The following is a 25,001-nucleotide window of genomic DNA, read 5'->3' as shown; positions in this document are numbered from 1 at the left end:
ATGCTTTTCTTTTAAAAGAGAGCTGACTTTTTAACATTCTATGTAAGTAATAATCAAAATTCGAATGTCTTGCTAGGCACGGGCATTGAAAACCAGAGAGATGGCAGATACCAAATTGAGCCCACTGATAGCCGAGCGCATGGCACAAATTCACAGGATGAATGTACCAATAAGCAAGGAACCACGCTGGCTTTGGGACACTATGGATAGGTAAGTTTATTGAGGTTTTTGTCTTAATATTACTTACATATGTTTTAAAATTAACTGAGAGGATATCAAATTGGTTTTAAATAACTTTATGGGGAAGAAAAGTAGGAGCTTTGGACCTGGCTACTAAAGCTACTGTTTCTCTGAGACAGTCTTTCCCCAGTCTTTATTCTGCAGTGACATCCTGAATATACAGGGTGAGTCGGGAGGAAAGGTACGTGCTTTGAGGGGTGATGGTATTAGTGATTCTGAACAATACACTTCATATGGACATATGCCTTATTCTGAATAGTTTCCAAGATAGAACACATTTAATATCACTTTTATACGTTTTTCTTGAATAACTCGAAAACTGCACCCTTCAGCAAAACATGTTATAGTACAAAATTAAACTATATTAAATTTCCTACAAAAAAGGTCCTATTCATTTTTTCCTCTAGAACTAATGGTTTGTGCAAAGAGAGAGCATGAAAATGTTGGAAAAACTCGCTCCACACACATGCACTGTAGCTTACATAGTTTTTGTAGGCCAATTTGAGGTAGTTTCCCAACTTGATAGACCACAAGTGTCCCGTATCAAACTGTTAGTCTCGACTTGTTACCTCAATATGCTACGTCAAAATGGCCTACAAAAACTACGTAAGCTATAGTGCATGCGTGTCGAAAGAGTTTTTCAATGTTCTCGCACCCTCTTCACACAATCCATTAGTTCTAGAGAAAAAAATGAATAGGACCTTTTTTGTAGGAAATTTAATATAGTTTAATTTTGTACTGGAGAAGTTTTTTCTGGACGGTGCAGTTTTAGAGTTATTCAAGAAAAACATACAAAAGTGATATTAAATGTGTTCTATCTTGGAAACTATTCGGAACAGGGCATACGTCCATATGAAGAAGTATTTTTGTTCAGAATCACTAATACTATCACCCTTCAAAGCATGTATCTTTCCTCCTGACTCACCCTGTATGTATTATGGATATTTGTATCACTTTGAAAAGTTTTATCTAGGCCTTCTTAATAATTCTTGCATTGATATACTTGGAGGGTGCTATTGTTACAGAGTATATATCTGTTACAGGTGGACACAGAGTGCAGAGGCAATTTTGGTGGAGGTTGAAGGTGCTCAACCTGAGGTTCTTTCCTACATCAATAAAATCCAAAAGTACAACCTAGGATCTGAAGTCAAGTGGTTGATGTAAGTCCACATTCACATCTCAATTTTTTTTAATTGCCATCAGTAGGATGTAAACAGTGAAGTTAGGAGTGTGTTTCTATATTTTTTCTTAAATAACCATTGCTGTTCTTTAACAATGATAAATTTTTGTCTAAAGCAAATGTCATATGGTGGTTAAAATATTTCACTGTTTACAGTAAGTGAGGGAAAAGACTGTGCACATGTGGATTTTTAACACAAAGAAAAATTTTACATTTTGTGTTGATTTGTGAAGCATCTGAGTCAACTACACATTGCGATACTAGTAAAATTGCTTATACCTGGGTCAGAATAACAAAGTGATTGACAGAAGATTGTTCACATAGAGCTGCTGCAGTAATAACTGACCAGAGTACGAGAGCTGTCACACTTATATTTGGTCACCATTGTTGTATTGCTCTGTGGATGACAATAACGTCTGCTGCTCAACTTCTGATTCATTTTTGCAGTGGGCTTTGGTTTTTTGTGGTGATTTTTTTAAACAATACTCAAAAGAATGTCTGCAGCTAACAGTGCACTCAGTCCCGCATTGGAAAGCTGTGTTGCTTTGCTCATATTGGTCATGGGGTATAGTGGTGAACTGTGATTAGTGAATCCTTTCTGAGTCTGTCAGTGACTCTTTTATCTACGTACCCTTGTTGTCACACAATGTTCGTCCCTGGAGGCAAGGTGACATTCTTTTCGACGACCACTATTGAGAAAATTTAGAGGACTGTCATTTGAAGCTGACTGCTGAACGATTCTACTACTGCCAACAGACATTGTGCGCAAGGACTACGAAGATAGATACAAGAAATTAGGACTTGTATGAAAGCATATAGACAGTTGTTTTTCCCTTGCTCTATTTGCGAGTGGAACAGGGGAGGGAATGACTATTAGTGGTACATGGTACCCTCTGCCACACACCCTATGGTGGCTTGTGGAGTATCTATGTAGTTGTAGATGTAGATGAAAGAAAGAGCTGTATACAGCATTTGTTAAACTGAACCTTCTACATTCTAAATTGTATCCTCTGTCAGTGTAGAAATGCATTACTGATGCCATATGCACAGATGAATCCTAATTCTGTCCTCTGATAGGAGCATGTGAAATAAATTACATCAGTCCAGTGGTTGCCATGTGGTATTATTAAACTTCTGTTGTATTAGTATATTGTTACATTACACCCTGGATTTTCCATTGTTTGTTATATTAGTAATTTGTTTCGCTTGTATAAATTGTCGATTAGGTGTGGGACAACTTGACACAACACAGCACAAAACATATGGAAAATTGTACAGTAACATAAAAACTATAAAGGTTGTGTTTTGATTGTAGTAACTGTTGCTTTTAAAAACTGTCACTGAGTATCTGCTTTTGAAATTTTCCACATTAATGGTGTTTCTGTAGGGAGCAGACTATTCTGTGAAAGCTTCTGCGCATTGATTGCCTTTGACATGTAAAGTAGTACCATTCTTAGAAAGGGAAAATGGAGATAAGAAGCTAATGTCTGCCTGTTGTAATTGTTTTATCAAGTGACTCTTACTTGAACATGACCTGCAACTGTGTTATTTCCTGTGTGCAGGTCTTTCCTGAAGAAGCTGCAGTCTCCAGTAGTATTCTGCCACAACGACATGCAGGAAGGCAATATTCTGTTGTACAACCACAACCTCACTGACCAACAGGCTCTCAGCACACCACGTCTGGTGCTGATAGATTTCGAGTACTGCTCGTACAACTACCGCGGTTTTGATTTGGCTAACCACTTCATTGAATGGGTGTATGATTATACATATCCTACTCATCCATTCTTTTCAGTCAATTACAGCCACTATCCCAGCCCAGAGCAGCAGGTAAGTAATTCTGGCATGTGTAAATAGTTTGGTGTCTGGGCATAAGGCAAAATGTTAAAATGCATTCCACACTGCCTACAGCAACATATTGGTGGTTTTTAATATGCCAAAGTCTCCCTCTTGAGCAGTAATATGAATGTGGAATATGAGTGTGCATTGTAACACAAAGTGCCAAAACAGTATTATAACACAATGAATGGAACCTACACTCATGAGTTACACAGATGTAAAATTTGCTTCTACGATGAATGACACTGCAAATTGTTTTAGACAGTCAGAGAAGCAGAGTCTCCAAAATTTATATGTTCTGGAATTTCTTATATTGTAAGCTGATTAAACGTTCACTTTCCGTTCCACAAAGAAAAATTTGTGATAAATATAGGAAAATTGGAAATTTGTGGTAAGGTCTTTATGGGACCAAACTGCTGAGGCCATCAGTCCCTAAGCTTACACACTATTTAATCTAACTTAAACTAACTTATTCTAAGGACGACATACACACCCATGCCCGAGGGAGGACTCGAACCTCTGACGGGGGTAGCCATGGGGAGATAAAACTAGGACTAAGACATATGTCGGGAGTAATAGAGAGAGCTGTCTGTTAGATCTTTACTAGTGTTCATTTTTATTGAGATAGTTGGCTTAATATAGCACTGCTGAAAATACCATTTTCTATTTACTTTGCAAGACTTTCATGGCCTTTTGATGCCTGGATTTCATGTAGTACCACTGACACTTGAGTTCAGTGCCTATAAAATAGCTGCTAAAATAGCTGCTAAAATAGAACATTGATATCTAATGCTAAACTGCTGTAACTCTATCAAATACTGAATTTCCATTAGTTAATACCAAAGGAAGGATAGAACAATAAAATGAAGACATATTTCTACCATCAGTGAATCCATTCTCTCACTGATCCTGGCAACAACAATAATAATTGACAACATAGACACTATGCAGAATGGAGATAAGTCTCTCCAGAAATGGTTTTGATTATGAACGTATCTGCCAGAAATCTTGATAAAATATGCCACTAACTTCAGCTACTAGTACTTAATCTATGGCAACTTATTGGATATTGTGGTGTAAAAATGTGGTTGGACTGTCACACTGAGTAGACTGCTCATTGTCAGAGCTTTCATAGTAAGGTCTTCAGCTAAATCTGTTTAGTTTGTTATGACACTTCTGCATTTTACATCCAGTACGATAACATGGCACTGTCTGTAACACATTCAAACATTTCCATGATCTGAATGTTCTAGCTCCATAAATATTTTAAGGCCATGAAGAAACCAGTCTAGTGTAAAAATGACTTTTCTTTCATGTCAGAACAATGTTATCCACTTTTCTTTATTACTTTACAAGATTATTAATAAAGGAAATGAATTTCCTTCCATCACCACTGTGAATGAATGTTTTGCGAATAAAACCATCGGGATTACTATTAAAATTTTCTTTATTTATAACAAGTAAATAAATACTTTAAAAAGATACTTGTAATAAGTAAAGAAACTTTAATAGTGGTATAGATGCTTTTATTTGTGAAACACTTAATAAACTAAGTCACTAATGTTTCTATATGATTACCTTGTAAACAGCATTGTGGACCATACATTGACAATGCATTTGACATGGAGAGCATTTCAGGAATATTTTCTGTTTATTTGTGGAATGCATTTTCTATAAAGCACACGTTTTGTTAAAATTCATAATTCATTTTTTGTTCATATAATTATTATAATTGTGCCTAATCCCATGCCAGCTTTTTTTGTTTTAGTTCATCCTGAGTTGTTTTCTTTGTTTACTTCGCTAGCATATGACTAATGTAAATCAGAGCCATTGCAACATGATCATACATTTACTTTCACATGATATGGATTCATTTCAGCCTGAAGGAACATGCCTATGTTGCCTCTAGCCATGTTCTAACTTGGGTGCAATAATGTGCGAAAAAGACAAGATTTTAACCAATTACATTATCACCACAGAAAAATTTGTATCATGTATTTCACAGAAAAAGCAGATTTGACTTTAGTCCTCTTCAAAGGATGGTGATTACTGTTGATTATTGGCTGGGGTGAAACAGGAAGACTAACAATAGATTTATCTGTCTGGATACTATAAAGCAGTAGAATATGTTAATTTGTTTTAAATAATAGTGAAGGGGATAAACAATTTTAATAACATATTTATATCACTTAGAGCTGACTACTATGTAGATATGTTGATATTTAGACTCTTAATATTGTAAAAATGCAAATTAAATTTCATTGTCACATATGAATTCATAATACATAGAAACTTCAGATGCTTAGTACTATATAACAAGCATCATAAATTCAGTTTTATCAATCAAATCTGAATCTTCATTCACACAGCAGTCAGCTCATAATTTTTCTGCCTTAAGTTATACTCAGTGTAACTTTCAGGTAATCAAAAAGTATATTCAGGTAAGAACTTTTAACTTACTTACAATAATTAGAGATGGGGATATCACACGTTAAATGAAAAACGAAGAAACTAGACTTGCTCAAGAGTTATTTTTGCCAATAGATTAATGTAATGCACAGGAAAAAGAAATGCATTGTACATTGCATTAATTAATGAAAGTAAATACTTATGTAGAAAGATTATGTACGAACAAAATTGTTGCTCTCATGCTGCATAATAATGTTTTGTCATTACTTAAAATTAATATTTGTAATGGACAGCGGATACACAAAAACAGAACTGTGTTCATTTCACAGGAATTGATGTACATGGTGATCATTAAAGTGCTGCTGCAGGACTGTGCAGAGACGAGGTGGAGAGGTCAGTCAAGAATTAAACAATGTGTGTGGAGTGTGTGTGGGTGGGGGGGGGGGGGGAAGAGAGAGAGAGAGAGAGAGAGAGAGAGAGAGAGAGAGAGAGAGAGAGAGAGAGAGTGGTGGGGGGGGGGGGGGGATAGCGGAAAAGAAGAGAAGTAAAAAGACTGGGTGCGTTGGTGGAATAGAGGGCTGTGGGCTGAGTAGTTCTGGAATGGAAACAGGGCAGAGGCTGGGTGGTTGAAGACAATGACTAATAAAGTGGGAGGACAGGAGGGCTACTGGAAGAGGGAGAGTTCCCACCTGTGCAGTTCAGAAAAGCTGGTGTTAGTGGGAACGATCCAGATGGCACAGGCTGTGAAGCAGTCATTGCAATGGAGAATGTTATGTTGGGTGGTTTGCTCACCCAGTAGGGTGGTCTAGTTGCTTTTTGGCCACAGTTTGTCAGCGGCCATTCAGGCGGATCAAGCGGACGGACAGCTTGTTGGTTGTCATGTTCATGTGGATGCAGCACAGTGGTTGCAGTTTAGCTTGTAGATCAAATGACTGGTTTCACAGGTAGCCCTGCCTTTGATGAGATAGGTGATGTTTGTGACCGGACTGGAGTAGGTGGTGGTGGTGGTGGTGGTGGTGGTGGTGGTGGTGGTGGTGTCCTCACTCTCAATCCAAATCACGAAGATGTCCGCAGTGAATCTGAACCAGGTGAGGGGCTTAGGATTCCGGGTGTTTAGGAAAGATTCCTCGAGAAGGCCATAAATATATTGGCATAGGGCAGTGCCATGTGTGTGCCCATAGCCAACCCCAGATTTGTAGGTAATGCCTTCAAAAGAGAAGTAATTGTGGGTGAGGATATAGTTGGTCATCGCGACTAGGAAGGAGGTTGTTAGTTTGGAAAGGTAGTGTTAAATAGTGGTAAAGACCATGGGCATGAGGGTGTTAGTGTAAAGGGAGGTGGCATTAATAGTGACCAGCAGGGCACCATGTGGTGAAGGAACAGGAACTGTGGAGAATCGGTGGAGGAAATGGTTTACATCTTTTAAATAGGATGGAAGGTTGCAGGTAATACGTGAAGATGTTTGTCCATGGAAGCAGAAATCCTCTCATTGGGGCACAGTAACTGGCCGCAATGGGGTGTCCTATGTGGTTGGGTTCTATGGACTTTTCAGGAAGTATATAGAAGGTAGGAGTGCAGGAAGGTGGGGTTGAGGGGGGGGGGGAAAGGGGGGGGGGGGAGAGAGAGAGAGAGAGAGAGAGAGAGAGAGAGAGAGAGATTCCCAGGAGAGGTTCTGGGATGGGCCTAATGATTTGAGAAGAGACTGGAGAGACTACTGTATTTCTGTAAAGGAGTCACTGTGGCAGGGTTTGTATGTGGGTAAATCTGACAGCTGGCACAGTCCTTCAGCCAAGTAATCTTTGCAATTCAAGATGACAGTGCTGGAGCCTTTGCATTATAAGTTCGCTAACAGTTTTTAGCTGGTGGATTGCAGATCTTTCTGTGGATGTGAGGTTAGTTTGCATCTTGAGAGCTTTGTGTAAGGAATTTATAATTTATGTATTAAACAAATGTGAGTGCAATCAGTAACTTAAGTCATTAATATGTAACATCACTTAGTCACATATCTAGGAGTTAAATCATATGCAGTTTCCAGATACATGATTTTGCTGTGAGAGGCCTAGGACAAAATTTTCATGTTTTCCTGATTTGAGCCTATTGTATGTTTTCTTTTATAGTTTTATTAATCATAAAGTACTTTTTCCAGTATTAACTGCTGATCTCTACATCTACATCTCTCATACCTTAGCCACTCTATCTAAATCAATGGCTGCTGAAGTTATAACCAACCTGCTTTCCAGAGATGGGAAAGAACTTTGCTTCAAGTGTGAGTTCCACCACACTGAGTATGAGAGTATGATTCAATATGAACCAAAACAAATTACAACCACCACCACCACCACCCCGTCCCTGCTGCTGCTGCTGCTGCTGCTGCTGCTGCTGCTGCTGCTGCAGCTACTACTACTACTACTACTACTACTACTACTACTAACTCGATGCACATTGGAGATACCCTTTTGTATGATCAGTACATAAAGAAGTAACACAAGTGCTATCAAGATCTTAATGTGTTGTCATTTTTGTAGCATGAGAACATTAATTGGAGAGCCTGAAATTTGAAAAGAATGTGCATTACAAATCTATTGGTAAATATGAATCGTCATGACTTGTTGTCTTTACTGTTCAGTCAGAATTTTTTTTGAATGAAACAGTTCAATCATCAACCAGTGCACAGCAAGAGGGAAACAACCATTAATCATGTTTCTTCCAGGCTTGTGTAGACTGGGCAGCAATCTCTTGTTTAATGGCTGAGAATCGATGATCCAAGACACCTGTCTTGATTCGTCTTGTGGTATTTTTGTGTTCTTCCATTTCCCAGTTGGGTGTTCGCTGAGTGAATCGACTGAGCGACTGACCCTGCTGTTGTCCCACCTTCTTGAGACTGCAGCAGAGCGACCATCAACTGGCCAGAACAGTAAAATTATGAGAACATTCTAACAATTAAAGTGGAGTATCTGAACCGGGTTGCGGACCTCATGTTCTGGAAAATAGCACACTTCTCACAGGTTTATTTTCATGACAGGGATTCCCATATAATTATTACATAGTGCTTTCATTCTTGCTTCATAATTAAACATTTTCATGTAGCTGTGGAAAAAAAAATCTTGTGCTGTGTGTACGTGTTTCATAAAGCTTTAATTAAGACACTCCTCTGCTATTGACGTATGTGTGTTTCTCACTCTCTCTCAAAGTGCAGTTTACTGCAGACATCATTTACTGCCACTTACGAGCATTCCATCTAAAACTGTGCAAGTGTTAACATCACATTTCACAAAGTTCAGTATAATTCGCAATGAAATTTATTTTACAAACAAATTTTTCTGATCCATGTTAGCAGACATTTTGCGGGAAACCTCCAGTGCTTAGATTTTTATCATATAAGAAGGGGGACAGGCAAAACCTTTCTGTTTTTATTTAGAATTTGCTTTTGTTTGCAAGAAAACAACATATTATAATGCTCAGTCACGTGTTATAGTGTACCAAAATTCAATCAAGATTTTTTAAAATACACATAGCATTTTTTGTTTGGGCTCAAATTGTGAATACACATCTTTAATTAATGCTGCATGGATCACAGAAAAATGTATTATTTTAAACAAAATACTTTTTGCTATGTATCATATTTTTCTTCCACTATTCATATTCTCAAAAAAAAACTCCATGAGCAAACTGACATTGTTTCCAAAAGGTACTCATTTCTAAAAAACACTGAATTTGTTTCAGGCTGGCACTGCCTATCTCACATTATTCATTTTCTTTTGAATCCTCTACTTGGTCTGTATCAATATTCACTTGCACTGGAACATTCACATTATCTTTTTACTACAAAACTAGTCACTCATTTTAAACCTTCTATGGATAAAAATTAAGAAAAGAAACTGTCAGTTGATTTGCTTTTTATGTTCATTTCCTGCCATCAGATTATTTGCTGATTTAATGTACTGTACATTACAGATAACACTGACACTATCATGATGTATGGTGTATTCCTATTAATGTATTGTTTTATATATTGCTAAGGCTTAACCAACTCTCTCTCCACTAATGGGAGCATATATCACAAATACTAAAGAAGTAAAATTCGATGTGCATAGCATCCTACATTAACATTTTTCTTCCTATATGTGAGTTTTACAAAATAGAATCAACAATAATAATTTATGTTTCAAAGAATCACCATGAGCATGTTGATACAACTCATGAGAAGAGAGAATTATATTTGTAATTTTGGAATTCAGTTAATATTTTAAACATGCCTACAATGGTACAGTATGCAAAACATATTATATTATTCATTCCAAGGATATGGAACTTGTACGGATGTGTGAAAAATGTAGGATGTTGTGCAGTCTGTCTGGTACTGACCTTTTCCTCACAAAAATATCATAATTAGTTTCATTTTTTATTCACATCTGGAATTTAAACTTAAACTTGATGGTTCTCCTTATGTTAAAATTCTAAGACAAACATTAAAGAACATTATTGGCTAGTCTGATTGCCATCAGTTTGTCATTTTGAACCAGACCTTTTTAGTTAACAACCATGGTTTGATTGGTGCAACAAATAATTTACTGTAATTAACCGGAATCCAGCACAAAAGAATAAAATTGTTAAAATTATAGTTCACACTGTAGGAAAAATATTACTGACAATATTTTGGTTTCTGCACTGATCCTCCAAAAAATACATTCCTAGTATTATAAGAAATATTTGTTTCCTATAGTGAATTTCATAGTAACTAAACTATGATTTTGTGCTAAACATCTATATTTGTCATGGCAGAATAGCAGCTGAAAGTTGAACATTGATAAACCTACCCAATAACTACTTTAATGAAAAACATTTATAAATCTGGAAAATTGTGCAGACCTCTTTGAAGTTCACATAATTTTAAAGTTAAGAATGGCACCTAATTAAAGTAGTTCATATTGCTGAATAATTTATGTAAAGGACAATTACTTCACACACTTAGTGCACCAGTCTCTTATAAAATACAAACCAACTCACTGTTAGTTCAAATTCAGTCATTGTGCAATTTTTATTCCAAACAGACTTGACACAGAGAAAACACACACTTTCTTCCTTTCTCGTTTTTAAAGTCTTGGAGACACAGTTATTTGACATGGTCTGTTCTGTTCCTGTGCAGCTGGTCTTCGCAAGGTCTTACCTGAAGACTTTCCATCAGAAACAACCAACAACTGAAGAAGAAACAGTACTGCTGAAGGAAGTGCAAGCCTTCACTCTAGCTTCACATCTTTTCTGGGGACTATGGGCTGTTGTCAATGCCAAACTGTCACAGATCCCATTTGGTTACTGGGTATGTTCTCATACTTTTTTCACAGGTTATTTGAAATTTCCAAATGCATTAAAAATTTAATTCTTTCTCCTATTAAACAGAATATTTATGCATTCTCAAATTTTTAGATTGCAGACAGTCATAAATAATGAACTGTTGAGTCATTGTGTATAGTTAAGTTCTGTGTTTACAAGGAAATGTTAAATGTTAAGTTGATGGTGACAATATAGAGAGATATCAGACCTGTAGAAATTAGGTGAAGGCTAAAGAAATTCACAAAGATAAATAGACTTCAAGAAGTTCAAAGCCATCTCGTAGAAATTTGCTCTCGTTTAACTTTCTGGTTTAAAATATAACAATGTGGTGTCAGGCATCCATACGTGATATTGGCCTAAGCATGGCTGACTCCCCTGCTGGACCCACAGTACTGTATACTTGAACCCTCCCTCCCCAGGGACTTACAGTTCTTTCGTGAGTTCATGTGTAGCACACAGAGAGACCTGAACTATTGCAGCCCATTCTTCCTTGATGGGCAGCATTTCCTTCCCCGCCCTCACTCCTTCCCTGGACCACGGTGTTCTTACTTTTGTCAACCTGACTATCCACTTTGTTTCCTTATCCCTTGCAGTTTTGTTGCCCCTTACCAAACATATTTGGTCACCCTTTGGGGTCTGACATCCAATTCTAAATTTTCTCTTTGTAGTGTGAGCAATTTGGGGAAGAACTCCCTCTCTAGCCTTTATGGCATGGATACCTCCCCCCTCCTTCCCTGCCAAAGCTCCTTTCCACCTCAATAGGTCACCAACACATGTGGCCAGTTTGTGTGGTAGAGCTGTTACGTAACCACTGGCCTGAGCCCACTGATATCACAGGGATCACACTTCTGATAACTGAGCTGTTGTAGCCCCATGCATGCCTATGGTAGGTCCCTTGTCATTCTGTAGCATTGGAACTCCCGGCAATGGCCACCGTACCAGATGGCGCCCATGGGTGGAGCCCCTGATCAGAGTGGATGGTATTAGGGTACACACTTTGCATATGAAATGTATCAAGCTCCAAAAAAACTGGCTTTTCTTCCACAGTCGTCTCTTCAGTTGGTAATGGATCATTTCATGCTGTTTGTTATTCCCTTCTCTGGCTACACCCTTCAGTGTGGGCCAGGCTCACCAGTGAGGGGAGAAACCCTTTCCGTGCTAACTGGACTGCACTAACACAGACAGGGACACATTCACCACCACAGAGCCATCATTTTTTGTGGAAAATGTAGAAGGCAAGTTTGGCAAAATGGAGCCTCTCAGTAAAATGCAGTTGGGTTCACTGTTGGTGAAAACTTATTCTGCAGCCCTTCGTGCTTGTGATCATCTTATAATGTCCTGGTGCCCATTACTCCTTACCAGTGTCTGAATATAGTTCAGGGACTTCATCGTTCAAGTTGATGAACACTGAGCCAATCTGGAATGATGGGACGTTTATTTTGATCAGCATGGCTGGAAAGGTCGTGAGGACAATTGCACCAATACGGGCACCTTTATTCTGGCATTTGAGGGAGATACTCTACCAGAGAAGGTAATGTTCCGTGTTATCAGTGTGATGTGAAGTGGTATGTCCTGCCACCCGTGAGGTGCTTTCGGTGTTTGCGTTTTGGACACGTCTTCCAGCTGTATGTGGACCCTCTATATGGTGACTGTGGACAACCACTCCATGAGGATGGATCCAGTGTTTTGCCACGCATGCATGCTACTCACTTTCCATGCTCACCAAATTGCCCAGTTTATAAGATAGAAAAGAAGATATAAGAATATAAGTCCCTGGATCGCTTGTTTACACTAAGGCTTGTAAGAAATTTTACATACTACATCCTGTGTTGGTGACTTCTACCTTTGCTTCTGTTACATCTTTTCCCTTTCCTCCCTGTTCTTTACCCCTGCCCCATCCCTATCTCCTCTCCTCATCCCATGTGATTCCCACTCCCTCCCCTCCAAATGCCACTTCCCTCCGCCGTTGAAGAAGTGCCTGCCCCTTCTTCGGAGCCCATCAGTGATGGGGCTCCCTCCTGGGACCCTTCCCCCCCCCCCCCCCCCCCCCCCCCCAGCTTCCTTCAGGCTGGAGGCCTTCTATCACAGCAAAGCCACAGGACACACAGTCTGTGCACCCTAAGATTGCCCACTCTCTTTCAATTCCAGATCTTGCAGAAGCCTGCTTTCCCTTTGTGCCCTGCCTTCCTCAACCTATGAAAGTACAGAAGAAGAAACATAAGCCCCTGTCCACTGCCCCTGGCGATGCCATTGATTTATTTACAGTTGTCACCCAGTCCTTGGTGACAGATGCTGACAGGACAGCAAGATTACTTCCAGCTTCTTTGGCTCCCATTTGGATACCCACTCCATGCTTATTCAGTGGAACTGTAATTGGATACTACCATCAGCTCCCAGAGCTGCAATCTGTTGTTGCTTTTTACTTAGCAGCTTGTGTTGTTCTCCAGGAATCTGATTTTACTGATGCTCACTCACCTACCCTGCATGGATTCCATGCTCTGTCAGAACTGGATCAGCCCTTTGAGGGCTTTCGGTGGCATCTGTATGTTAGTCTGTACAGATATTGTTAGTACATGGGTTCCACTTTGTACACCTTGGAAACAGGTGCTGTCTGGGTCCACTTGGACTCTTCAGTCACCTTTTGCAATCTCTTATCTCCCTCCTGACAGGCCACCTACACCTGCTGCCCTAATTACCCTCCATCAGCAGCACCCTCCTCGCTTCCTCCTCTTTGGGGATTTTAATGCCAATCACCCTTTGTGGGACAGTGTGTTTCATCCAGTCGGGGGCCCCACATAGACCAATTTCTTGCAAGCCATGACCTGTACATTGTCAATGATGTTTCTCCTACTCATTTTAGTGTTGCATATGGCACTTTCTCTGCCATTGATCTTTCGCTCGCTTCCTTCCCCTTCTCCCTTCATTGTACTGGCCATGACACAATGATCTCGGTGCGAGTGACCATGTCTTGTTGATTATATGATTCTCTCATTCTGTTCCCACTCCAGATGACCAGATTATCATGCTGGGCTTACCATCCCGCTGGTTCACCTCTGTATATCTCCTAAATCGTGTTCACACCTATTTTGTCAGGTTGTATTGAAGAAGTCATACATGATCTGTTCGATAAGATTATACACGTTGCAGTTCCCCACTCAACAGGCCCCATTCACCAGTGGCCACTTCCACTGTGTAGCACATCCATTGCCACCACCATCCATGATCATCGTCATGCTTTGTAACACCTTAAGTGGCTTCCGATCTCCACCAGTCTTATTGCCTTTAAATGTCTTTGCACCAAAGCCCATTACTTAATCAAACAGAGCAAGTGGGTGTGTTGGCAACGCATTGTCTCCTCTCTAGGTTCTTCTGTCCCTTTGTCACAGATGTGGGCTAACTACACCAAGGTTGTCAGCAGCATTCTTCCATTCTAGGGCTTGTGCTTGCACGTGCCCTTTGTACAGATACATCACTTCTCGCAGAACACCTCATGACCCCTTTTTGGGATAGCATCAAAGTCAGCCTCCTATCCAGCTGCCTTCCTCCTCTGGAAACAACAAACTGAAGCTTCCCACTTATGTTTTACCCCTTTGTGAGGCAGAATCCTACAATGAACCTTTTACTGAATGGGAGTATGTTCTGGCCCTGTCTTCTTCATCCAATCATTGCTTTGATTGGAAACTGCAGTTTGGCAGGCATTTACTCAGCGCCACCATCTTGTTGTGATTTTCTTCAGTCTTTGTAAAGCCTAAAACACAGCTTGGCACCTTCGCGCCCTCCTTACGCTCCATGAGTGGTGTCTTTGCCCCCCCCCCCCCCCCCACCAATTTTTATTCACCAGTTTCTGTCCCACCGGACATTCATTTGGCACTGTTCTCAGCTCTCTGTGGACATAGGATGATGGCTCTCCACAGGACTTCATATTAAGTGTCCTTTTTCTCAACACTTTTAATGGGTTTGTAGTCTCTGCTGGATCATTGGTCACCCCTGCTCTGTAAGTGGATGATTTCTGCATCTGGACTATCTCCCACTCAGTGATCTGTCAAACAACAGCTCCAGGGTTCCATCTGGGAAGCTTCCATATGGACTCTTCTCTTCCCTTAAGTTGAGATGGTGCATTTTTGTCACTGTGCTACAGTCCAGCCTCATCTGAAGCTCCACCTTGAAGCCCAGCACGTGAGTGCATGGACCCCCAGTCCCATTTCTTGGGTCTCCTTTTTGACAACTAGCTTGCTTGGTTGCCCCTTAGCCATCATATGAAGGTTGCCTGTTTTTGTAAACTCAATGTCCTTCACTTCCTTGCCCACAACTCTTGGGATGTGAACTGATCAATCCTTCTCTTCCTTTATCTGTCATTGTGGTATCTGTTTAGCCACTGGTACCTTTTGCTCTATCCCTGTCAATAGTGTTCTCATTGACACTGGGATCCCTCCCCTTTCAATTTGATGGTTGCAACTCCTGGTCTCCTATGTCATCACTACCTGCTCTTCCCCTGCTCACCATCCCTATGCAATTCGTTACGTCACTTTGGCCCGTCACCTGCCCACTGCCCACCCTCGGGTAGGTTTACCGGTTAGACTCCACCTTACATCTCTCCACCGTGATTTCCAACTCCTCCTCTTGTCCTCTTCTCCACATTCTCTGTCAACCCCCCCCCCCCCTCCTTAATTACTTCCTTGGCCCCTGATTCAGATGGATTTATTGCGGGGTCGGAAAGCCTCTATTGCTCCAATGGCATTCCACTGTTTTTGAATGCTCTAATGGTAGTTTCAGGATGTCATTGTTTTTTACACCAATGGCTATAAATCCATGGATCATGTGGGATATGCCTTCAGGTCTTCTGTTGGCATGAAACTCTCTCTCTTGCCTACCACCTGTGGCATGTCTGCTTCCCCTGGAGTTGTCCCTCGCCCAAGTTTCATGGCGTATGGACTCAATGAATGGACTTCAGGCTATGGGTTAAAGTTTTCCTGCTATCCCTTGGTCTCTGTCATCCACAGCCTTCTTGTTGATGCTGCTTATTTGGTTGATTTCCTTGGGGTTCCTGGCCACATAGGTACCCAGGGTAATGAACCTGCTGATCATCTGACTGGGAGAGGGTGGCCACCTAACCCCATTCTCCATGACCCCTCCAGGGATGGATTTGCAGCTTTACATCAGATCCCTTTTTGCTCATTTGTGGGCCGTCTCTTGGGAGACTACCCCTCCCCACATGTAATAAACTTTGTGCACTCAAGGAGACTCCCACAATGTGGCATTCTTCGCTCTGCCTCTGCTGATGGGAATCTACCATCCTTGGCCAACCGCCATCCTCATATTCGCCACACTAGTTTGACCCATGTTTTTTTTTACTCTGTAATGAGCTGCAGCTTCTATTTTACTTGTGGAGTCCTCTCATGGTGATCCATATTTTGCTGGACTGCCCCTGCCTCTTGGCCCTTCACACTAAATATGCCCTTCCACCTTCCTTGTCTCGGTTGTTAGCGGAAGACCCTCGCATGTTTACATCTATCTTCAGTTTTCTTCGCGAAAGTGGTTTGTCATCCCTGGTTTATCCTTAAATTTTCCTCTGGAATTTGAGTGCCTCAGTTAGTGTAGGCATTGGTTATGGAGGCCTTGTCCTTACCTCCACCCTGGCCATGTTCTCCCCATCTTTTTCCTTACATTTTTTGTAGACTGTTGTACTGTTTTGTTTCCTCTTTTGTAGTATCTTCTTCCCTGGTATCGTCCCCCTTGTTTCATGACAACAGTATGGTGTGGGAGTCAGGATGGGTCCATGGTGATGGCGCTGGTACCCCAATGCACATAGTGTTTCTGGGGCACCCTTGCCCTCACCATTTCCACCCATCCCCTTCCTGTTCTTTCCTCTTCCTGCTGCCCACACATTCCTTCACCTCTCACTGATTGCCCATTATACCTCCCCCTTGAGTGAACTGTGCCATTTGTGTTGTTCCTCCCTTGATTTCTGCCATCTTAAATCATGGGATTGATGACCTCACTGTATGGTCCCATCCCCTGAACCAACAAACAATACACATGAGATGTTTATTCTAAGACAATAATCTGATGGTTTGCAAATTCTGAATTTGTCAATGAAAACAACATGACACTTTTGAGCTAGTTCCAGTCCCTTGCCAAACTTGTCCATGCATCACAGTGGTTGGAGTTTCGTACTGCTGTTCGTAATGGATGCCTAGGGGCCAATTGTGTACTTTCCTGATCGGCACAGCCATCACAGTAGGCTGCAAAAAAGCAGCACAGTTCTGTTGTATACCCCACATAGCAGCTATGAGCCATACTTTTTAGGCAGCTATGAAACTTTATTCTTAGATAGCTGCATCAGGTAGCATTGTTGACCAAAGGCAACCACTATGGGGTGGGCCCGAAATGTTTACTGATAGCAGTTTGATGTCTGGATGATGCCGCTGTGGTGTACACAAATTCAATGGGCAACTTCTAGTGCTGACAAGTCATTCTTGCTATAAAGTGACAAATTGTGTTCAGTCTGCACTTTAAATGAACCATAGTGGCATGTTGGCAGACTGAATAGCATACACCAGCTGCATTGTCCGTCACAACTGAGAACACAGTGCATTATACTGTACTAAGCTTCACAGACAATACAGGTTTACTGTTACATCCCTTGGAATGCTGCTGTGTATGGTGATTCCCTTTGGTGAAAAGAGTACTGAGAGTGAGGTTCTTTTTCTTTTTCTTTCCTTTTCTTTATTATTATTATTATTATTATTATTATTATTTTTTAAAAGAGACAACTATGCAAGTCGTAAGTAGTGGCAGAGCTTTTTAAAGCAGTTTATTTTTATGACTGGTGTGTATACAAGGCATGATCAAAATTTAGTGCTAGTATGCATATTATTTTCTCTTAATTTGCAACAGAACAGTTAATATTACCGATGATTGTTAATCCATATGTTCTCTACTAACCAGTGCAACACAAGAAGACCCAGTAACTCAATAGCTTGCAAAAAAATCTTCTTCCATGTTTAGAGTAATTTTAATTTCAGAGACTGTTGTTATGGTGTAACTTGGGGATAACCTAATTTTGAGGGCTCGGTTGTCATAGTTGCTCACAAGGAATATACATAGACTTTTTGTGGCAGTGTACATTCAGAAGTGACAGATAATCAATAAGATAGCAAAAAAAGATAAACTGCATACAACCTAATTCCACACTCTAAAGTCGTAAGTTGACACAGTTGCTGAGAGCCATAGATTGTCTTTATTGAGCTTAAGAATGTTGGATTGTTCACCATACTTCTGTACAGTGTTCTGAACTCTGACAGGAACAGAGAGAAGTCACAAACTGAGAGGTCAGTACTGACTTAACTACCTGTGAAACAGTATAACTACAAGGGCACATTACAGTAGATCATGCACAGGGAGGTGAAAGCTACTGATCCCAAAAGTTAAACCACTTTGTGCAGTTATGTACTGTGACATGCTCCTTCCACAGCTAAAGAATTAAGTGGCAGACATTAAGAGATGCATTATGGAAAGCTAGCTTGGCAAAAACACATTTGGAGACTTAATGGAAGATCCACCTCTGCTCAAAATTATATTGTGTCTGAATACTCTTATTGTGAATGAAAATTCCCTGCCAAAAGTGATCAGACTCTGTGAAAAGAAAATTCATCTACTTAAATAAAATGCTGATAAAACTCAAGATGACAAAAAGGGAAGAAATTGGACAAGGGTTGAATTAGAAGAAATTGCGTTCTTTGAGCTGAGGTAAAAGTTAAAATGGATAGTGCTGCTGAACTGGTCTGGGTATTATGATTGACAGCTCCAGACAGAAAGCTGTGTTTTGTGCTGAGAAGAAAAGGTAGGCATGAATAAGATAGTTGACTTTTCAGCTTTATTTCATTGTCCTGAATCAGAGAAGCTAGGACAGAGATCTCAAGATGTATAATACTGCAATTATCAACAATTTAAACCTACACTGAAGCACCAAAGAAACTGATATAGGCATGCGTATTCAAATACAGAGATATGTAAACTGACAGAATATGGTGCTTTCATGGGCAACAGCTACATAAGGCAACAATGTCTGGTGCAGTTGTTAGATCAATTACTGCTGCTACAATGGCAGGTTATCAAGATTTAAGTGAGTTTGAATGTGGTGTTATAGTCGGCACATGAGTGATGGGACACAGCATCTCCAAGGTAGTGATGAAAGGGCACTTTCCCGTACAACCATTTCACAAGTGTACAGTGAATATCAGGAATCTGGTAAAACATCAAATCTCCAACATGCTATGGTAGGAAAAAGATCTTGCCAGAATGGGACCGATGACAACTGAAGAGAAGCATTCAGCATGACAGAAGAGCAACCCTTCCATAAATTTCTGCAGATTGCAGTGCTGGGCCATCGACAAGTTCCAGCGTGTGAACCATTCAATGAAACTTCATCGATATGGGCTTTCGGAGTTGGAGGCCCACTCGTGTGCCCTTAATGACTGCCTGACACAAAGCTTTACACCATGCCCGGGCCCATCAACACTGACATTGGACTGTTGATGACTGGAAACATGTTGCCTGGTCGGACGAGTCTCATTTCAAATTCTATCAAGTAGATGGATGTGTACAGGTATGCAGACAATCTTATGAATCTATGGACCCTGCATGTCAGCAGGGGACTGTTCAAGCTGGTGGAGGCTCTAATGGTGTGGGTCATGTGCACTTGGAGTGATATGGGACCATTGATCCTTCTAGATATGACTCTGACAGGTGACATGTATGTAAGCATCCTGACTGATCACCTGCATCCATTCATGTCCATTATGCATTATGATGGACTTGGACAATTCCAGCAGGACTATGTGACACCCTACACATCCATAATTGCTACAGAGTGGCTCCAGGAACACTCTTCTAAGTTTAAACACTTCGACTGGTCACCAAACTCCCCAGACGGGAACATTATTGAGCATATCAGGGATGCCTTGCAACACGCTGTTCAGAAGGGGTCTCCAACCACTAGTTCTCATGGATTTATGGACAGCCCTAAGGATTCATAGTGTTAGTTCACTCCACACTCCAGCACTACTTCAGATATTAGTTGAATCCATGCCATGCCGTGTAGTGGCACTTCTGCATGCTACCCTACACAGTATTAGGTAGGTGTATCAGTTTCTTTGGCTCTTCCATGTATTTGTACCTGCTGTGGCAACAGATATTGGTACCGCAGTGTGACAATTGTTACACTGTTATCAATGGAGAAACACAATAACCAAATAAATGTAGACTTATGTATTTGACACTCGTGCTTCACGAGGTAAACTGCTTTCGGGTACATTACACTTCAATTTGGAAACCTCAAATTAAAAAATAAATATGAATTTAAAACTTTAATATGTACTTACAAAATTACAAAATAAATGAAGGCAGAAATGCAACACTTTCTATAATTCACAGTGATTGAAAAATTGAACTCGTTTATCCTTTGTCCACAGGAATATGCTGATGCAAGGTTAGAGGCCTACTTTTATTCTAAAAGCAAACTTCTAAACAGTGCAGCAAGTGACATTGGCACCAAGAGGAAAATTGGCGATTTAGAAGAATGAAGCGATCAGATCAGAAGATGAAGAATTTGACCTCGACAGAATTTGCAACTGAATCTGACTCGTTGCAAATTCTGTGATGGAGATCGTGTTCAGCTGGAGGCTTGAAACTTGAGCATATCAGTTATGTACCTTTTGAGGTATTTCAATACCTGTGTGGAAGGGCCTCTATGCCTTTGATTTCAAAGGTTTAGCTTCTGTAAGAGCAAGGCAGAGCTGTTAAGTTCATGGAAGACTCCTCATGCATTGGAAACATCCATGTAACTTAAGATCATTCCATTCCTTTTTTTCTTTTTTTTTTAAATTTGTAACTGTCTATTTTTTATTCAGTCTCTGCGTAGATCATTTTAAATTAAATGAAGCTCTGTTGCATTTGACTAATAAATTGGCAGTGCAGCATTGCTAACTGCTGTAAATATCAATAACTTAGATTATATTTAAACTTACGAAGCAGTGTAGCACCAGAATGAATTACTGCATTTTATCTCTTAGCGCAATAAGCACAGGCTTAGAACTGCATGCAGGCAGCTATTTCTTATGCTACTTTGACTCCATAAAAGTTCCATGAAGTTATTACATTGACTTACAATCAAGAGCAAATGCAAACAAATTATCTATCAGTATAATGAGTGTGGTTGCTCAGATTGCATAAAAAAATGTTCTTTTTAACATGGTTGACTTAGAAACAGAGCAGACAGCTGTGGGGTACATTACTCCATGCAGGCAACCATGTAATGTCACACATCAGTGGTGGCATCAGTCGTGTTTGCAGTTATATGCAGTTACGACTAAACCAATGTAAGAGGCGAAGGGCTGTGGTGAATTTTCAAGCAGTATGTTGGGTGCAATGCATATTTGAGACTGTCTCTTCTTTTTTACATTGTAATCTCATTGCTCACATGTATTCATGTCATTACCTAAATCATGTGTCATGAGTATGTCTACAAAGTATTATGTTTGTAATTTGTGTTGTCCATATATTTTTTAAAGAAATCTGCTTTTTGTTTTGTACAAAGATATTGTTCTGTGTTCAGAAATTTGTATTATTTATAAAACAAACTCAGAATCATTCAACGTGCATAAATAAAAGTTGTAATAAACAGTCATGTTCGTACTTTCTTACACTTGTCGTACGCATGAACACGTGTGCGTGCGTGCGTGCGCACGCACATGCACACGTGTGTGAGAGCTTTTTTAGTGGAATCTTCTCCTTTTTATACACTGTATCAATGTTTGATATTTGCCAAATGTGGAAGAAAGAGAAAGAGCCTTCATGGAGTTGAGAGAGCACTGATGCCGGTGGGAGTTCTGACTCCATCTGTGGGGTGAGCTCAGGTCTTAACATATCCAGAAAGGCAATGATTTGGATTTGAGACCATGTGTCGTATTACAAAAATTCAACATGAAAGTACATTATACAGTCAAATCTTGATGTAAAGAATTTCATGGGACCACGAAAATTAAATTGTTGTACCAGGATTATTGTTATAATGAGGTTTTGTTGTCATGACTTGGAGCAAGCAGACATGTTTTCGTGGCTGAGAAGTACATTACTGTAGTACTTTTGTTATGAAAAATAGTATTGAAAGACAAATAATGAAACACATTTTGTTCACTTCATTTATTAATACTGTACCTGTAGAATATCTTACTTTTGTGTACAGAAAAATTCACTTATTTTCCTTTATTTCTTTTTCCTTAAAGATTCTCTTGTGAATATTGTCTTTATCTCCTCTAACACAATCAATTGCTGTGCTGGAACACTGGGGATTGAAGATGCTAATTGCTGAATGGTTTCCAACTGACCTATTAGCTCCACCAGAGGAGGAGGAGGAGGAGGAGGAGGATTCACACTAACCACATCACTGTCATCTTCAGAATCTTCAATGGGTGAATTGCCCTTTAACTCCTTGATGATAGATTCGTTGGTATATGCTTCAAACACCAACACCTCATCATCCACTGACAAGTATTCAACTACTGAAACATCTGTGGTTTCACCAGTAACTGCTGAATCAATCTCCAGATTGCTTTGAATATCATCCTGTGTTATTTAATCCACCACAACATTCTCACCAACATCTTCACTTTCAGAAGTTCTTGCATTTTTTCAACAGTTCACAATCACATTCAGCTGTACACTGTTCCAGGAACTACCAATCATGTCACAAGCCTGCTTCACACTGCAGCTGTAGGAATGGCTCACCTTTCTTTCAAGTTTGTGATCAAGTGTTGAACTAAACTTGAATAGTTCTTAATTATCCCCATATCCAGAGGCTGCAGAATCGAAATACAGTTCATGGGGAAGTAGCAGAGTTAAACGTTCTTCAAGGTTGGCATGTTATGCACACAAGAAATTAACCAGTAGCAATGCAATTTTCTTAGTCTTCATTGAAATCTCTTTATGAAGCGAAAGCACTCACTCACTAAAAAGAGTAGATGCCAATTTGCCTTGTAATTTACTGCAATAAACAAAATCACATTTACAATATGACTGTAGCAAAACATTACAGCCAAAGCTATACTGTACTAAATTAACTTATAAATTAATGGAGAGTAAACTAAAATGTATGTACCCTCATACCTGGTAAGCTTCTTACATTTCTGAAGCACCGTGGGTTTTCTGATTGATCACCAGTAGTGTCAATTTGTGTGTCCCTGACATGTTGCTGCAGAGAAGGACAGTTAGGCATACTTAAGACTGCTTCCCTCCTTCACATTTTTCTCCCCTCTAAAGGCCATCGTCTTCTCAGGCTTCAGTTGATAAAACAATCCTGTCTCATCTGCATAGTAAAAGTTTTCTAATAGTTTTTTTTTTCTAATAGTTTACACATGGTATTTTCCTGCAAATTCTGTGTCACCTAAAGGTGCTGATTTTTCTTCTCCTGAAATCACTTTAAAAATGATCCCATGCCTGTCCTTAAATCATTACAACCACCCGTTACGTGCCTTAAAATTAGAATCGCCAAGCAACTTAGTGAAATCTAGGGCTTTTTGACATATCAATTGACCATTAATTGGTACATTCTGCACATGCACCTCATTAAACCACCGCAGTGTAGCACTGTCCACATTGTCAGCAGCTGTCGTCTTCATTCTTTTTTCTTGAAGGGTTAAATTTGCTACCTACAAAACTTTTTAAAATTTCTTTTCACTTTCTAAGAAATGTATATAACTTTGATTGTGCAAGTCCATACTTTTTGCCATGTCTATTTGTTTCATTCTTTGAAAATCTCCATTTTTGTCTCCAACCTTATTTTTTCAGCATTATCCAGATATCAGTGAAGACCAAAGTGTTTACCTCTAATAAAAACATTCACAGATCGCAAAAATCAGAGAGATAAGCTTCGTATGAACCCAACAAAACACTTTTGTCTGCTAATGAAACTCAATAATGGACAAACTAAACATTCATTCCAACAAAGGACCTCGTTGACATTTGCCACTCAGCAAGCTCGCCCACAGCTGTACGCTATTCTCTTTACTACTAGAATGAATACAGTACTGTAGTATGTAGTGAAGCTTCTGGAAATAAAGTGCCAAAGGTGTAGTAGCTAAACAAAAAATACCTGCCGCTATAGTGAGCTGCTTAGTAGTAGGAAATAGTAAATTCCTTGCAATTTTGTCTTGGTAACTACAGTGTGTTGCTAAATTTGTGTCATTGTAATGAAGGATAAAAACAACATAATACATATAGGAAACTGGCTGGGACCATGTAAAATTATCACTGTACCCGGGTTTATCGTTGTATTGATAAACGTTATATGGACGTTTGACTGTATATATAATCTATTGGTGTAGTAATTAGCACCTTTGTCACCATTAAACCTTGCTTGTAATTCATATATGCCAAACAACATAACAAAATCTATCGTATAGTGTCTTCAGGTAAGTAAAAAGTTTGTTAGATTTATGGTGCTATTTCAAATTTCGTGCTATTCAGCTTTGATGGAAAAAATTATCATCAGATACTTTTTTATCCATCTCTCTTTTCTTTCTTTAGACACCTGTTAAAATTTTCTCAGACGATCAGTTATTGAATGTCTATGTGATTAAATTTAAATTTAATCACAATTTCTCAAGTGTGTGTTCACATACTGACTGGAGCACATTGTGTAGAGAAAGTCTTCAAACAATTAATAGAATGTAAGTTAAGTTCAGCTGTAGTTCATTTCATGTCTTCAGACAGACATTTGCTCTTCGAGGTGGCTGTTTCGAAATGACTAGACTAGTTAAGTCAGAATTTTACTCCTAAATATCACACTAACGCTGTGTATTCAGTCATTCAAGGTGGTGATTAGTCATATTGTGATCATAAATGTCAGTGCATGGGATGCTCCCTAAAATAACTTATAGCAATTACATTATATATACTGTTTGCTTTGTAGATCCTTTACAAAGAAATAATCATAAAGGTAGAA

The 25,001-nt window shown here is 39.7% G+C and overlaps 1 protein-coding gene across 3 annotated transcripts in view; it reads left to right on the top strand.

The window, feature by feature from the left end:
• The window catches only part of LOC126101111 (choline/ethanolamine kinase), a 200,436-nt gene extending 178,754 nt beyond the window's left edge, over positions 1-21,682 (top strand). For 2 of the 3 annotated variants that reach the window (XM_049911788.1, XM_049911787.1), the window contains exons 4-8: positions 77-210; positions 1,284-1,400; positions 2,983-3,250; positions 10,815-10,985; positions 20,473-21,682. In XM_049911788.1, the coding sequence (XP_049767745.1) occupies positions 77-210; positions 1,284-1,400; positions 2,983-3,250; positions 10,815-10,985; positions 20,473-20,583 (801 nt within the window). In that variant the 3' untranslated portion in view covers positions 20,584-21,682. Of the gene's footprint in view, positions 1-76; positions 211-1,283; positions 1,401-2,982; positions 3,251-8,486; positions 8,622-10,814; positions 10,986-20,472 lie in introns of those variants that run through there. The other variant, XM_049911789.1, reaches the window with a different exon arrangement.
• Positions 21,683-25,001: the final 3,319 nt, after the last annotated feature.

This window comes from Schistocerca cancellata, chromosome 9 (genome assembly GCF_023864275.1).
Source record: "Schistocerca cancellata isolate TAMUIC-IGC-003103 chromosome 9, iqSchCanc2.1, whole genome shotgun sequence".
In the NCBI taxonomy this organism is placed as follows: domain Eukaryota; kingdom Metazoa; phylum Arthropoda; class Insecta; order Orthoptera; family Acrididae; genus Schistocerca; species Schistocerca cancellata.
Note: the sequence above shows the minus strand (reverse complement) of the source record. Positions and strands in the feature narration are given on the sequence as shown.